This window comes from Tinamus guttatus, unplaced genomic scaffold (assembly GCF_059628265.1).
Source record: "Tinamus guttatus ecotype Peru unplaced genomic scaffold, ASM5962826v1 Tinamus_guttatus_pri_ptg000079l, whole genome shotgun sequence".
NCBI lineage: Eukaryota > Metazoa > Chordata > Aves > Tinamiformes > Tinamidae > Tinamus > Tinamus guttatus.
In genome coordinates, this window is record NW_028288613.1 from 598,387 (window position 1) to 615,550 (window position 17,164).

Here is a 17,164-nt window from a genome sequence, read left to right on the forward strand (position 1 = left end):
TGCGGAGGGCTGGCGTCGTGCCCGGGGTCAGCCCGGCGCGCCCGAGCTCACTCGGTCCCCGCTGCACGCCTGACGGGACGGCTGGGCTCTGGGCCATGCCCGCGACCCTTAACGAAGAGCGTCTCTGCCCCAGGCTCCGTGCTGCAACAGGAGCTGCAGCAGGAGCGTGCAGCGCGGGGACGCGTGGCGCAGGAGCGTGCAGCACGTCACGAGCAGTGCAGGGGAGTGTGGGGTGGGAATGTGCAGCGCAGGAGCGTGCAGCATGGGGACATGTAGCGTGGGAGCACGCGGGGCGGGAGCACGCAGTGCAGGGATGTGAGGAGCAGGAGCGTGCGGCGCGGGGACGTGCAGCGTGGGAGCGTGCGGCGCAGGGACGTGCAGCGCACGAGTGTGAAGGGTGGGGACATGAGGCGCAGCGACGTGCAGCGCGGGGACGTGCGGCGCGGAAGCGTGCAGTGCAGGGATATGAGGCACAGCAGCACGCAGCACGGGGATGTGCAGCGCGGGGACGTGCGGCGCGGGGACACGCGGCGCGGGGACGTGGGCACGGCAGGCAGGCGGGTGCGGATGGGGCCGCCCCACGCGCGCTCGGCACCCTCGCAGGGCTCCGCGCTGCCCCTGCTGCCTTTATGCACAGCACCGCATTGGAGGCACCGCTTCCTAGTTACATCTGCCTGTATATTTACACCTGCTCTTCCTACAGCTGCACATTGTTTTGCCATTAGCTTTAGACCACCAAAGGCAGCGCAGACTCTGGCCCATGGTTTGTAGAATTCACTATTTTCCAAAGTCAGAGAAGTTTTGACAGCAAAATTGTAATATTTTCTGAAAACTTAGCTTTAAACTTCCAGTATTTACTGCTGAAATTATCCGTTTACTAGCAATTCATGGCTTTTTTTTTCCTTACTGTGATTGAATTATTTTTAATTCAAACTAATTATCTCTGACATTTAGGATAACAATATAATACTGTAAAATCATAAGTGCCTATTCGGAGATTAAACACAGAGACCTTTCCCTGATCTTTTCTTGTCAGAGATAACTGCAGCACTGCAGCAAAGTTTGATGCAAGACCTTATAGGGGAGGAAAAATATCTTATTTTGCAAAATAACCCGTTTGACTCGGTCACACTCTGACATCCACAAACTCACCACCCCCAAGGCGTGCGTGTCCGACGGTCTGTCCAGCACGTAGGCACTGAGACGAGGATGGCCAGGTGTCCTGCCTGGGACTCCTGCAGTGACGTAGGGGACAAGGCAGTAGCACCAAGTATTGGCAGGAAGGTGAACACGCTTTCATTATGGACGAATACAGTTCTCCCGTTAGAAGAGCTGACCTCCAAACTGCAGAATCTCACTTCAGAATATTTCTAGAATTCTCTTAATAAAATCTCTATGCATTAATGGTAGCAGATGCATAAATAGAGCATTGCTCCTCGTTAGCTTGTATACCTTGACCTTTTACTCAGTTCAGCACTCCAGGGCAACTGAGGAATCTAATGAAACACGTATTGAATAGGTACAAGCTCGGTACTTCCATCACGCTGGCAAAAAATAGGCCTGAAAATACGAGTTCTCTCCTTATATTCCCATAGTTGTCCAATTTTGAAGTACCTCCTGCAAAGGAGAAAAGCTCTCCTTTCCTCTCCTCCCCCAGGGAGAACAACAGAGGAGCAACTTAATCAGGAAATCCTAACACAAACTCGTATTTGCTCAAATTCTTCCCAGAGAAGTGCTGTTGCTGGTGAGAAAATGAGAAAGTCGGTTCTAAGACAATGTAATATTCCTGGATGGTAGAGGTATTGCTTCACATTGGATATGTTCAGTGTTTAGCACTAAAGGATAAAATATTTGTCTTTTTTTTTTTTGTCCCATTAGGAGACATTATCAGAGCAGACTTCCACCTGTTATGAATATCATGGAATTATTCCTGGTTCCCGGAGTGCTCAGGACTGTTGACTGGGGCATATTCAGACGGTCAATCTTTTTGCTGCGGATTTGTTGCTGTGGGAGGAGACAACGGTGAAAGCAGTGGCCCCTTCCCCTCCTCCTGCGCCAGCCGGCTCGTGTGCTCCGTCCCCGTCCGTCCCTGTCCCCCGGGCGCTGGCGCGGTCCCTGCAGACTGCTGCAGGAGCGCCCAGCTCTGCCCAGGCCCCACGCGGCCAGGCTGCCCTGCAGCCTTCCCGGCTCCTCCATTTCTGCGCGTTCAACCCCAGGGCTCGCTGCAAAGGTTTGCGGGACAGCAGAGAGCAGCAGAGAGCTACAGACCAACACGAGCGCCAGGCCGCAGCAGCCTGCAGCCTCCTGCGCCTAGCGCATGAAGAGAAGATAAATAAACATACATGGAACAAGCGAGCTCGGAAGCCGTATGGATTGAGTTGGAGATTGGGGGGATTATCTCTGACACGGAAAAATCTCTGCCTAGCGCACTGCTCCTACCAGCTACACAGCAGCACTTCTCCTTCAGTCTGCAAAGGCCTGAACTGATGTCACGTTTGTGCTTTCCCTGAATTATTTTAAGAGGATTTGATTTGGCTTTGGCTTCTTTTCCACTGACCATACAAGTAGCTTTTCTCATGCGAATGAACACATAAATCCAGTTTTTATCACATAAGTTTCAGAATTCATACCAGGCAGAATACATTATGAGGAAACGTCCTTAGCACTTGAAGACCAACTGCCTCTACGTGATGCCTTGAGCAGCACGAGGTGGATCACAGACGGATCCTCCTTCCTACCAGGACACCTCCCAGACGCCTGCCAGAGCTCCCTGGCGTTACCTGAGTGTAACGTGCCCCTACAGAAAGGCACAAACGAAACACATTTCAGCCTGGAGAAAACATCTCCAACATCGCAGCTAAGGAAACTAAACCCCAGCCATCCCCTGCCTAAAAACGTGTTAATTTATTTGTCTTCATTAGATTAATTCCCAGCAGAAAGTCAGTATGTGCTTTCAAATGGCAGCTCTTTTATTTAGAGAACCCCTGCTGTCTGCTCTGTGACATTACAATCCCAGTTAATATTTTTTAAAAAATTAATTATTATCTATTTTAAGGCTCTGTGCCATTAATTTTAGCACTGTCAGAAACTGCTTTCGAGGCCACAGCTCGTGCTTTCGCAATCAGACATGACCGCATGTGAAAGCCAGGCACAGCCTTCATTTGCTTTGCACAGTTTTCACAGGGCGGAACGCCGTGTCCAGTGCCAGACGTACACTGCGGCGCGGTGCGTGCGCAGACACGGAGCAGAGGTGGTGGCCACACGGCACGTGCGCACTGGACTGCGGAGCAGCCCCTCGGAGGCAGCTGTCCCCTCCTCGCCCCAGCGCTGCTCTTCCTGTCCCCTCCTGTCCCCTCCTCGCCCCAGCGCTGCTCTTCCGTATTTGTTTCCCATCGCGAGGCCTGCAGCCCGGCTCCCAGGGGTCGGCAGGGAGGCTCTGAGCTGGTAAATGCCCTTCTGTGTGAGAGGGCGCACGCGGCGCCCCTCAGGTCACTTCTGGGCCCCCTTCCCCACAGTCACACCCAGCTGTCCCAAACACCTGCGCCCCGGGTCCGCTCGACCCTTGTTAACGTCTCTGCGGGCACGAGGCAGCGCGGGCACCAACACCTCGGTGCAGGGCCGGGCTGTGACAAACAGCGGGGTATGGTACCCGGTGGGTAGTGGCACCCGGCGGAGTGGTGACAAACAGCAGGGTGGTAGCACACGGCGAGGTAGTGGCACATGGGGAAGTGGTAGCACACGGCAGGGTGGTGCTGAGCAGCAGGGTGGTGGCACATGGCGGGGTGGTAGCACACGGGGAGGTGCTGGCACACGGTGGTGTGGTGGCGAACAGCGGGGTGGTGGCACACGGCGGGGTGGTGACGAACAGCAGGGTGGTGTGGAGCAGCAGGGTGGTGGCACATAGGGAGGTAGTGGCACACAGGGAGGTGGTGGCACGCGGCGGGGTGGTGACGAACAGCAGGGTGGTGTGGAGCAGCAGGGTGGTGTGGAGCAGCAGGGTGGTGGCACATAGGGAGGTAGTGGCACACAGGGAGGTGGTGGCACGCGGCGGGGTGGTGACGAACAGCAGGGTGGTGTGGAGCAGCAGGGTGGTGGCACGCGGCGGGGTGGTGGCACACAGGGAGGTGGTGGCACACAGGGAGGCGGTGGCACGCGGCGGGGTGGTGACGAGCAGCACGTCCCCTGCAGCGCCCGCCGCCCCTCACACGGGAGCGGCCGCCGTGCCCCAACGGCCCCAACGGCCCCAACGGCCGCGCGCGGGGCGGGGCGCGGCGCAGCGGCGGCCAATGAGGCGCGCGCGGCCGCTGACGTCAGTGCCGGGCAGGTCAGTGCGTCGGGAGGCGCCGCGCTCCGCCTCGTCCCGGTTCGGTTCCCCGGTTCGGTCCGCGGTTCCGCTCGGCGCGGGCAGGCCGGGCCATGTCGCGCCTCAGCCCGCAGGAGGAGAACCTGCAGGGTGAGTAGGGGCCGGCGCGGGGCCGCCTCCCGGGCGGGGGGTGCGAGGCCGCGCGGCCTCTCCCTGAGGGACGGACGTTCCCCCGGGGCTGGTGCGGGGCGCCGGGGCCGAGGCCTGGGCCTGACTCCCCCAGGCAGCAGGGGCTGCCGGGGCTCGGCGCGGGCCTGCCCGGAGAGCTGCCGCAGAGCCCCGCGGGGCGGAGCGGGGCGCCGGTGCGGCGGGAGGAGCTGCTCGGGCTCGGAAAGCCCCGGGCGGCTCAGCCGGGTAGCCCGGACCGCGGCTGGCTTGGGGCGAGTCCCCACCAAGTGTGTGCACACAACACCCCACCCCTCCCCCGATATATATTTTTATATTTATCTGTGCGGGGTGGTGCAGAAGTTCCTGTTTTCAGGAGAAAAGTCCCTCTTGACAGCTAGGGATGTGCCTGGAAGGAAGCCCTGGGGGCTCTCCGTGGCTCCCGCATTCGGCAAGCGGATTTACAGCAGTGGAGGAAAACCCTGGTGCAGCTGCCTGCTAAACCGAGGTTTGCTGGTGGGTTTAGCAGTTTGCAGAGGCAGGCCTGTCTCCTTGGACTTCAGGGGATCTCTTTGTTTGCTTGTTTTTGACTTCTATTTTTTCCATTTTTGAAAGCCGTCTGCTAAGAAATGAAGGTTTGCAGAAGTCACTCGGGGTCATTTCTCATGCTAACGTGCACTCCCACAGCACGTATGCCACGCGAGCACATCCAGTAACGTCACCCTCGCTTGAGGGCCTTCCCCGTGACTCAGTGTGTTTAGTTTGCGTTGCCACATAGCTGTGCTCCTACTGGTTTATATTTCTGACTTTACGAAAGCATAGGCTATCTTTAAGTGGTAGCATAAACAGCAGCTCAGTACAGTAGCACAACTGTAGTGACAAGAATGTCTGAAAGAAAAGAAGAAAATGGAAGCGTGTTAAATGTGCAGGTACTCTGTGATCCTTCTGTTGTAAAGTTTCTTTTCTCCATGTCTTCTTAACCGTGCTGTATCCAGAAAGGGTTTGGTAACGTGGATTTGCTGAATAAAGGCTGTAGTGCTGTCGGCTGGGCTGCTGCCAGGGCTCCAGCTGGAGCCCCGCACAAACATCGGGGCTTTTGCTGCTGCTTCTGCAGCTCTGGGTTTGCGGCGGGGAACAGCTTGTCTAGATGTAGGTCAACAAACAGATAATCAATTTGTCAGAAAAAGAAAAATAAGATAAAAATGTTTTGTCAGAAGTTGGTAACCTGGAAATGTTTCCGTTAAAAAACAGAAGACCGTGATGTCTTCTGAAGATGAAAAAAATCAATGTTCTTAATGGAAATTGAGTAGCTTGATTCTTGCTGTTCGAGTTGTATTTTCAAACCTTAAATCTATTCACAACCAGAGTGCCTTTCTGCTTTTAAGGTTTTGTGTTGCGCTAGATCTACTCATTAGCTTCTCTCCTTTTTTCCTTGTTTTTTGGAATTAAACTTGCTTTTTGAGGTCTGCCCTAGTCTGTTTCTCTAGTCCAGTTCCTCCCAACGCTGGAGCGGGAACATTCCCAACGTGGACATCTCTCTCCCTCCCTTTCCTGTTTATGTGCTAGACAGCCCTGCTGCTGTGTTAACAAAATTCAGATCATTCCACCAGCCTTCCTTCTCCTGGTGTTTACTGCTGTATTTCCATTCAAGCTTTCGAGCTTTGAAGCGTGTCCTGTGATGGGCATGATGCTTGTACCTACTTCTACTATGTATGTTACCTCTTGCATGTGCTAACTTTTGTATAGGTAAATTCTGTTGCTATTTATATAGTCATTTAAATAATATCCGTGAGCTAATTTTATAAATGCCAAGGCAGATATGGGTTCTTCTGTGCGTTGGTTACTTCTAGCCCTGCAGGGTTGTTATTCAGAACGCTTTAAGACGACAACGCAACACGTGACTGTCAGTGTTAAATATATTGCATAGAGCAACACATGATCTAGTCGTTGCCACATATCCTCTCTTGCCTAACAATAACACCTAAAAATATGCTTGGTGAAGAGGCTAAACAAAACACAGTTAGGCTGAAGTCCTCATTGAAAATGTTTTGAGTAAATTAATCACTGAACTTTGGCAGAGTATGTCAGTCCTTGAGATTAGATTCTTGGATTAGCACCTGTGCCGAATGATAACAATTACACACATCTTTATGGATTAAAAGATTTTTAGTTTCAGAAACAGACACAGCGTATGACCAGCTTCTTTTCAGCCCTGCGAGGCTTCCCAGCTTGCTAATGAATGCACCCCCACGTTTTGGCAACGCGGCGTGTTTGTTAGCCGAGGTATCAGTGCCAGTGCTCTGGACGTCACACCGTAACATCACACGGGAGGACCGGGAGCCTCGTGTGCTCGATGCCTTTTATGTAGCAGCACTTGCTTTACTGCGGCTCTGTTTTCCCTGGTGACACGCAGGCTCCTGGGTAGAGCTCCACTTCAGCAGCAACGGCAGCGGGAGCGGCAGCGCCGCGGCGCCCGCCAGCCAGGAGCAGGTGCCGGCCTCTCTGTCCATTCACAATGGAGACATGGAGAAAATACTCCTGGATGCTCAGCACGAGTCTGGGCGAAGCAGCTCCAGGGAAAGCTCGCACTGTGACAGGTAGGCATCAAATGCTGCATTAAAAACAATGCCAAGCTCACTATGCCACAAAGCTGTTATTTGCAAACAAAAGACGAAGACAGATGCAGAGATGTATGCACACGTCTGAGTATGTGATTGTGCAAATGCATACACGTGCACAGGGGAGGAGACAGGAAAAATTCCCATTTAAAGAATGCCTAATAGTGGGCTTTGAATTGAAGGAGCCAGATGAAACATGGAGTTTCTGCATCCTACTGTACTTTCCATGAATCTTGTAGTTTCTGTGTTTAAATAAAGTTTAGGCTATACTGGGTATTGACCAGTGTTATTCAGTAACACAGGCCGTACCCAATTTACAATCTCACTGGTCTATCTTTACTGAAAACCGGCTCTGTGCAGTGAGGTTCTCGGCAGATCCAGTTAGGAAATCAAAGATTAACCGTATACAATGGATGAATCATATTGCTTAATATGATCCTTTTAGGGATTATAGGTCAGGGCACTATAGCTCCTTCAGGAGGCCTGCACTTAACAAGCTTCACTCACTAACTTTTAGTTCATCCCATAAAGCATATCATCATGAAAAATATAATAAACTCTCCTACTTCTCTTTATCAAGCCCTCCTCGTTCACAGACACCTCAAGACAGTAACAGAGCTTTGGAAATAGAGAGTCACAGCAGTGGAGAAAAGAACAGCTTTCAGGTAAGCTCACTGTGCTTTTGAGAATGAATCTGTTACTACTGTAGTTCAAAAACCAGTATTGGAAAATAAAGGATGAGATGGATAATGCAAAGACTCAAGCAAGCGAGTGACTTTAGTAACCTCAAATAAGCTCAGCAGAATCAGGCTTTATGGGTATTTTTAAGATTCTGGCTTGCATGAGCTTGTTTATTTGTTTAATATGTAACTTGAGGTTTTCAGAGGGGTTTAGGTACCTTAACCTATTATTTGTTTATAAAGCCTGGTGCCTCTTCCTAGCATTAAATCAAAACATTCCTCCTTAGAATCTATAGTAGATTTAGGAGAAGAGATAGTCAGAAGATAATTGCTAGGCTGGAACTGAAGAAGCAGGACTCAACATCTTGCTGAGGATCCAACTCTCTCTGATTTTTGAGTCCTGTTCCGTATCATGGTTGCCCTGTGAAACGGGTGTTTTTCTTCCCTTCTGAAGAGGTCAAACGTGAGTCAAGTTTTACAATGATTGCGGGACAAGCAGATTTTAGTGGCCGTGCAGAGAAGCTGTCCATGAGAGACGTGTACGCATGGCTACGTGAACATTAAATGTTCTGCGGATAACCTGCCCCGCAGAAGCGTCCTCCTCCTCCTGTGCTTGTCTGCTTGAGGTAGTTTCCACGAGGAAACTCTACTTGCCTTAAATTTGCTGCCACAGGTGGATTATGAATTAAATAGTTATCAGCAGCAAGAATTTCTAGCCACTTAAACATGACAGACAATAAAATATGTTTTCAAAGCAGTGCAGTAGCTTTATGATTCTAGATCATTTTAATAACTAGTACTTAACAGGACACTTCTACATCTGCTTTGAAAATTCACAATTATTTTCAATTTAGTTCTGTACAATTTTCATTTAAATATTTGTGAGGAAAACCAGTAAATTACACATTGACAAAAGCGTGACTATTAAAAATATTTCTTAAATATATAGTTTATTGCATTACAACAGACTGTGAAGACTCTTTAAGTCTTCACAGTAATTAGGTACTAGCTTTAACACTGAAATTTTTACTTAAAATTTTATTTTTAACGCTTTGAGGATAGAAGTGTTAGAATAGCTTTGGATAAATCTCCCTCTTCTGATGACTTCCTGTATTAGATAAAATGCTCTGCCTGTCTTGTTTCTGTACAAAGGAACTTGTACACAGGAACTTAAGGGCTTCCACAGGAACTTAAGGAAGTTTTTTTTTTAACAGTGAGGGTGACAGAGCACTGGAACAGACTGCCCAGCGTCACGTGCTCTAGGTGACCCTGCGTGTGCAGGGGGGTTGGACTCGATGACCTCTAGAGGTCCCTTCCAACCTTAAGCATTCTATGATTCTATGAAAGAGATATTATTAATTTTTCTTTAAATTGAAATATATTCTGTAGCTGTGAGTGATTGTTGCAAGGTTAGCAAATAGCAAGCATCAAGATTATATTTCCTTTGCAGCCTCTACGTCCAATAAATAACGCAGTACGATCCGCTGGCCAGTATCATGAGCAATCGTTGTTGTGCTCTGAGGTGCCCCAGCTCTTGTGGCGATGGGCACCTCCGCGCCTGCCCGTCCAAGCGCCGCTTCCCGGGGCTGCGGCTGCCGCGCGCTCCTCGGGCTCCTGCCTCTCCTCCCCAGCTCTCTCTCTTTGTAGGTTTGTTTTCTTCCCAGCGTTGCAAGCTTGCTTAAGGAAAAGTCTTTGTGCTCAGCAGCATCTAACCAAGTGGGGTTCCCAATTTTAATTAGAGTTTCTAAATTATACTGCATGGATAAATAAGCTATATAAATACTGTATAGTATTTATTTGCTTCTCCAAAGTTACACAGAACATTCTTGGTCCACCAGCTTCTTCCTTTCCCATCTAAAACTCTTCCAACAGCTCCTATAGGAATATAATGGAATGAGTTATCAGCTGTAACTAAATACACTGTGAATTAATTGTTTTTATGTTACGTTACGCTATTACATTTTATGTTATCAGAAAACCTGTCATATACTTAAAGATCATTATTTAGACAATGGGATCAAATAATTAAGAAATATAGCAAAAGAGTCTGCATTGTCTGGGCAGTTTTACTTCCATTCTTCTTACATGTATGTGTATAACTAAATCTCCCAATCAAGTACTATTTTTATCAGCAAGCTTTGGCTCAATGTAAAGCACATGGAACAAGCTGCAACCTGTGCTCATTCACTAGCTGTACTGAACTCCCTTGAAATGAAGCCCCTGCGGTGTCACACGTACCCCTGGGCTGCCCTCAGCTCTCCTCCAGGTTTCCTTGTCCTTTGCAGGACCAATCGCCTAGCCGTGATAGTACGGTGTTGTGTTTGCTAATGTTTCTTTGGTTTAGTCTGAGGAAGACTTCCTTGAAAGGCGGAGGGAAGTCGAAAGGCTCCTGAAGAAGAACGCGGATTGGATCTGGGACTGGTCCAGCAGGCCTGAGAACATCCCGCCAAAGTGAGTGCTGTTCCCAGGGAACTCGCTGCGGCTCTTCCCTCCCGCGGTTTCGGGGCACTCTCACTAAGTGCTCTGCTTATGTTTTCTTCCTCAAAACTAGGGAATTCCTCTTTAAACATCCCAGGCGCACAGCCACCCTCAGCATGAGAAACACAAGCGTAATGAAGAAAGGGGGCATATTTTCAGCAGAATTCTTGAAAGTTTTCCTTCCGTCTCTGCTACTTTCCCATTTGCTTGCCATTGGACTGGGGTAAGTTTACAGTTAAAACAGAAGCATTTTTTACTCTGAGACCTAATTTCCACTCACGCTTTCCTTCTTGTCTAAGAGATAAGTGTTACACTCTTCTGCACAGAAGAGCAATGACCAGTGTTTTAGGAAGCGTTTCCTACTTGGCTGCTTATAGTATTGCTGGAGGTATCAGGTTTTTCTTCTCTGCTTTTCTTGCTAGTTGAGAACTTCTCAAAAGACAGTTTTTAATGTATGTAATTATATACTTCAGAACAATAATTATATACACATAATATTCAGCTGCATGGGAGCTCGATTTTTATTCTCAAAAAAATTTCCAAGGAAGAAATGATTATCACTTTAAAATTCCTCATACAGAGGTGGGGACACACAAGGGAAACAGGAATGGATTTCCCTTGGATGATTAGGGCTTCAGATTGTTCTTCTCCTTTAAAAATATCTACAGAATACATTGCGAAGAGATGAAATGCTTTTTAGTCAAGAACAGAGTTTGCCTGTACGTAAGCATGGCATTTTCTTAGATACCCACAAATCACAGTGGGAGCCCAGGCAAATCTGTGCAATTTTTTTATACTTTAGGAAAAGAAATGAAATTGTTTATTACTTAAGACATAAGAGATAATTCTAGTTTGACACACCAAATGAAAAATAGTTGTGTTCTTGGAAATTTGGTACAGATTGGGATTGGATGCAACATAGTAGCTTTTCAGTATTTTTTCACTGAGCTTTTCAGTACTGTTTCCTAACTATAATTTTCTTGTGCTTTTTCTTTCCATACACAGTTTGGTAGGCTGGTAGGGCTGAGCAAGGTGTAGGAGAAATCGCTTCTAAAGAGCACTGCTGTTGTTTGGTTTTTTTGCTGGCATGGACATGGTTACGAAAGCGTAGCCAGGAGGACTGTGCAACTACAGAGACTGGAAGGAGGGACAGCCCCGTTCCCCCCGGCCCCTTAGGATGCAGAACTGGGGGTCGTGAGGGCAGGTGATCTGCCTGGGCAGATCGAGGTTTCATCTGCATAATACCATAAGAGCAGCATGAAATTCAACTGCCACCCCCTTCCAGAATTAAGATGAGTACCTGCACGACACAGAGCAAAAACATACTGGAACTTTTCTTTCACAACGAGCACACACTTTGTAACATAAGTACTCAGTTACTTTCTGGTGTCTTTCACCGTGACTGCACACCTGCACCATCACAATTCAGTACAGAATAGCTAACAATTTATTCATAAAGTGCCTAATGTAAAAGCAATTTAAGTAGCTGTGCTTCAAAATAGTGATTTGTGCAGAAAGTAAATGAATATAAGCCTTTAAATAGAAGGTAGTTGTAAAAGCGTACCAAGCTGGGAAATAAGTGAGGAAACAAAGATGTACCTGGAGAGGACAGTGAAGTGAGATGTTTAGGACTGCCAGTGTTTGGCAAAGAGGAAGGAAGCGAGGGCGAGCGCAGCAGGGCCGGCGCGGGGAGCGCTCGCGCCGAGGGCGCGCGGAGGCCGAGCCGCTGGACGCGGTTCTGCAGCCTGCGCCGGTCCTGCTGCCCTCGCTAGAGCCGGCCCTGCTGCCCCTGCTGCCATGGAATAACTGGGGGCACGGCGGGAGGAGAGCCTTGTGCGCTGTGCGTGGCCCTGACCGTGCGCTCTTGACCCGCAGGGTTTACATAGGGAGGCGCCTCACGGCCACAGCTTCCAGCAGCACCTTCTGAAGGGGGACGCGGCTTCCCGGAAGGAGGCCCCGCGCTCGCCGTGGCTGCCTCATCCCTGCGCATCTGTTCTGCAAACGCTCTGTGTCTGGCTTAGCAAGAGGGCGGGACGAGATCCTAAAGCGAAGGCGTAACGCACCGGGCGATTCATGAACGGGGCCAGACAGACTGACAGCTGCTACCTAGCTTTGTAGTGAACGGCTTTAAAAAGCTCCCTGTGCAAAAGCAGAACCCCAGCTCTCAGCTCGATCTTACCTAAACTGCTGTTTCTTTGTACTACATAGGTGTGAATATTCTTCACTGCTAATGAAATCATGACGGTAAGGGATTAGCCCCAAGGAATGTGTGGCCTTATGTAATATATACAGTAATTCAGAGAAAGCTTTTATCTCATTTGAGGCACCTCATTTAGCTCTTTTTTTCATTTTATGCAAGATACGAAATGTTAAAAGACATGATCAGCTTGAAGAAAACAGCCTACCAGCACATTCTCACAGTTTTTATTCGTTCAGGATGTGACCCACAACAGCCTAAGCTAAAAATCTGAACCTTAGCATCCGGTGGTGTCCTTGGCAAAGGCTGTCACTTAACTCCCAACTCCTCTAAGTTTCTGTTGTTCCTTCCTGCAGACCACTGCTTCTCAGTCTTTTTACCTGTAAAATAATAACTTTGCATCTTAACTTGCCTCATCGCTGTATAGATTTGAAAAGGTTTGCTTGCTTATTTGTTTGCATTAAAGAATGCATTTTCATTCAATAATTTTATCTTGTTTAATGAAAAGAAATGAATGTTTGCCAAATAAGTTTTATATGTTTAAATAAAAAGGTTCCTCATGGATTCAGACTTTTCTCCTTCTTTTTCTCCAGGCATTTAGAAATAATGGCCAAGAACAGCATTAGTCAGGGTCCTTTCTATGACATCTATTGTCCTCACATGGGTACCGTAGTTTATCATCTGCATGGCTGCAAATCAGTAAGAAGTTTTTACAGAAAACTATTTTGATTGCTAAGTCTTAAATGGGAATAAAGCAGTGAGTAGAAGTCACTCAATGCATAATTTTCAGTAAGCTTTGAGATAGATAGGTATTTCTTTTTTCAGATCGTACACAGTGAGTAGGGTCTGCAGAGGTAGTTACGCGTTGGAATTTTCCTGTCTCTGGAAGGAATGGGAAGCGGGAGCAGCGAGGAAGCAGAGGTGCTGCTGCTGGGCCCGGCCCCTGCAGCGCTTTGTCTTGTGTGAGACACAACCACGTTATTTACCCCCACTTCTGAGTACCTTGTTCAGACAATCTAGTAGTCAATATATTATCCACTGTATTTATATGGCATGCCAAAGGTGGCTATGACTATTACTCATGTCAGAAAAAGCAACACTGTATAACACTTAAAAATCCTCATATGAGTCACTTCCATAGCAGAAGTTTATAGTAACAAATTCTTAGGCTGCCCCAAGCCAAACTCATTCCATGTATAATTTTTAACATGACTGAAAGAAGGAAGGGGATTAAAACAAAACAAAGCCTCACACCCCAGAGTCATGACATAAATAAGTTTAACAGCACAGTTACAGCATGCAGAGTTTTATTTTTTGAAGAGGAAAGAATATAACAATTTCACAAGAAAGAAGGCTTTGTTTCCAGGTTTCCTTGCAGGCACCGAAGCAGCCTGGACGGCGCCGTTCCCTCCCCTTTGGACTCCCCGCAGCGTCTCCGCTCCAGGCGCTCCAGCCCGCGGGCGCAGCGCTCCGGCCCACCTCACCATGGTGTGGAGAACGGCACAGCGGGGAGACACTGCCTTGTTCTGCAGGCAACAGCAGCGCATCCGCAGGTGTGGGACAGCTCCTCCGTCACTAAGGGCTATCCATGAGGGTGTGGAAATGGGAATCGAGCGCTTTGGGAAGGAAGTTTTGGAGAGGCTGGGCTGTGGGATAAAAGCGCATGGCAGCTGCTCAAAGGTTTTGCAGAATGAAGCTGCTGGGGCCTTTCCCAGGCGCCGCTCACAGAAGTCCCCGTAACGGGGCGGCAGTAGAGGCGGCACCGGGGTTGGCGGAGCTCCTTGTGCGCTGCCTCCTGGGGCAGGTCGCGGCCCCCCCCCATGCCCGGTGCCGCTCTGGGGGCAACGGGGCATGCGTCGCTCCATGCACTCCAGCCCCAGAACGAGTGCTCGGCTGGGGGCAGGGGCTGGAGCCACCAGAGCTTTGGGATGGCCGAAGACCTTCCACACAAGCCTTGGTAACCCCAAAGAACGGCCACGCCAGCCTTATCTGGACATTATCCCGCTCAGTCTGCCACAGGGCGACCTGGCAAGACCGGCGACCATCACCGAGCTGTCTGGGCAGCTACAGGCCCGTGAGACCTCGCGCCTGCTGGGAGCTGCGCCCAGGCTCCGGTGCGAGGGGCAGGAGCAGGCAGGGCAGGGGCAGCCGTGAGCGGGGCGGCCTCGCGCTGGGGTTGAGGATTCGCAAAGAGCAGCTCCCGCCGCCCCCTTGGCAGCCCCAGCGCTGAAGACGAGCTCCTTCCAGCGCCGTTTGAGCCCCGCTGCTACCACCCGCACAACCACCCCCAGCCGGCAGCTGAGGTATTTGGAGGAGTGAGCGGATCAAAAAAAACCCACGTCAGCTTTTACTGGTGACGCAGGAGCCGTTTTGCACATTGGAAAATGTTGCTCACGGCCGCTCTGCAAATCCCGGGCAGGTGCGGGAGAGGTCCTGGCGTGTCGCTGCCACGGAGAGCCCAAGGCCCTTGGACAGGGCACAAACCGGGGCCTTTGGTTAAAGGCAGGACAGAAGCGGCGCCGGCGGCCGGGTCTCCCTTCACGCCGCGGGGGAGCACCGAGCCCTGTGCAAGACCGCGGTGGAGCAGGGAGCGGACGGCAGCGCCGGCGCAGCGCGAGGGCAGCGCAGCCAAGACGCCCGGACCTGCCCAGGGCTGGGCCTTGGCCTGGAGTTTGTGCGGGGGGTTTCACAGCCTCCCGAGCCCCTCTCGAGCGGGCACCGCCCATTAACGCTGCCAGGAGGGAGGCCGAGGTGCCCTCACCCGGTGCCCTCTGCTTGAACGCGGGAGGGCCACGAACTGGAGCAGCTGCTCCTTCTGCCATGAGGCATCCCCAGGGGGACTCAGACACCAGGAAACCCCGTCCGTCCAGGCGGAGCTGAGCTCCTGAGCTCGGGGTGGGTACGAGGACACCAGGAAACCCTATCCTGCCAGGCGGAGCTGAGCTCCCGAGCTCCGGGTGGGTGCGAGGACACCAGCCCTTGCCTGGGGACGCTGCTGCTGCTGTCACCGTCCGAGGCAGCTGCAGGCGGCAAGCGCAGCTCGTCCCACCCTGCGGACGGCTCTGTCCTCTCCAAAGCGCCGCTGCTGACCCCGTCCCCCAGGAGGCCAAAGGCACGGGGAAGCGGCCGCAGCCGCGGGAAGCTCGTCTGTAAGCACGGCTGCTCAAACCCTGCCTCTCCTCAGCGCTCAGCCAAGCGAAGCCTCCCCTCACCCCCGGGCCCTCCACAGGCTCTGCGCTCACAGCTCCTGCTCCCCGAGCCCCAGAACTCAGGGAAAAAGTAATTACAAAATCAAGCCCTCAGTAGAGGTACGTAAGGTTACGTTTACAGATACCCTTGTGTAGCCTTAGGACTTTTTTATTTTTCCAGAGTCACTCAGCATTAGAATCACAGAATGCTGAAGGTTGGAAGGCACCTCTAGAGATCAACCAACCCCTCCTGCGCACGCAGGGTCACCTAGAGCACGTGGCACAGGACTGCGTCCAAGCGGGTTTGAAGATCTCCAGAGAAGGAGACTCCACAACCTCTCTGGGCAGCCTGTTCCAGGCACCCTCACTGTGGAGAGGCTCACACAAACCCCGGGTATTAACCAGGCTATTAACCAACACGAGCACCCGGCACAGACGTGCGCTAGGAGCTCCGCTATCTCTCCTGCAGATCCTCCTACGGGCAAGTTTCCTCTGCGCTGCTCGTCTTCCCACCAGTAACACGCTGCTTCTGGGGGAAGTTCTCACTTACAGGAACGTTTGCAGAGAGGCACTTCCACCCTTTCCCATAGCTGACGGCATGCCAGAGTGGGAGGGAGTTAGTGCAGTAGTGCCAAATGCTGCGCATCAACGCAACAGTGCGGCTGCCTGGGGCACAGAGCCCTCACTCACAAAACACACTATTTGCTGGATACTTTGGGTTCAAAACACTCCAGGTAAAAGTACTTGGAGTACTTAGGGTGTGCTCTTAAAAACAAGATCGAGCCTATTTCAACTTGAGGGAACTTTTACAAATCACTCACAAATACCTCTGTGTTACCTGTATTTCACTGCTCTCTTAGCAGGGGATTTATGTGATAATTATATCAGGTCAAACTAACAAAATTGTTATTTAAATAAAATGAATGATGAAAATTTCATGAATCAAAAACTATTTAATTGAAAGAGGTACAGGCAAATCATGGTTTTTATATACTATTTATGTCCTTTCTCTTTTTACTTTTATTCCACTTACATTTGCTGAAAAAACAGATCAAAAAGAGACAGCACTGCTCTTTGCACCGACTAGGACCAGATGGCTTTCCGAGTCAGAGCTGCGACCATTCCAAACCCGGCCATTTATATGGAAACACAAACGATCTTCAGCTTGGCTCATCTGGCCAATTATCTCAGAAAAGGGAAAACAAGAAATTGTCAGAATACACAGAGCAAGTCCAGGTAAACATTTAAAATTTATTAAACTTTTTGGTCAAAATAATTGAACAAGTATGTACAATCCCACTGTATTAGCTCTAGTACGTATTTTAGGAACGAGGTCAAATCTAATGCTTTAATGACCCAGAAGTTCCACATTTCAAGATTTGCAAATAGTGTCACAACTAATATACAGTATAAGTTTTTCTTTTTAATTTAAACTTTATTTGTAGAACCTCAAAGTTAGTTGTACTCACTAGCTTACTGTGAACAAGAGTGGCACTCTATGGACATTAATTGAGAGGGTAGAAAAGAGACATTTT

At 50.0% G+C, this 17,164-nt stretch overlaps 1 protein-coding gene across 1 annotated transcript; it reads left to right on the forward strand.

The window, feature by feature from the left end:
• The first annotated feature begins 4,376 nt into the window (after positions 1–4,376).
• On the forward strand, positions 4,377–12,175 carry BNIP3 (BCL2 interacting protein 3). Its single transcript, XM_088520028.1, has 6 exons — positions 4,377–4,453; positions 6,882–7,065; positions 7,667–7,751; positions 10,111–10,217; positions 10,318–10,467; positions 12,120–12,175. Exons 1-6 carry the CDS (start codon positions 4,417–4,419, stop codon positions 12,169–12,171), a joined length of 615 nt encoding a protein of 204 aa, XP_088376154.1. The 5' UTR covers positions 4,377–4,416; the 3' UTR covers positions 12,172–12,175.
• The last annotated feature ends 4,989 nt before the right edge of the window (positions 12,176–17,164 follow it).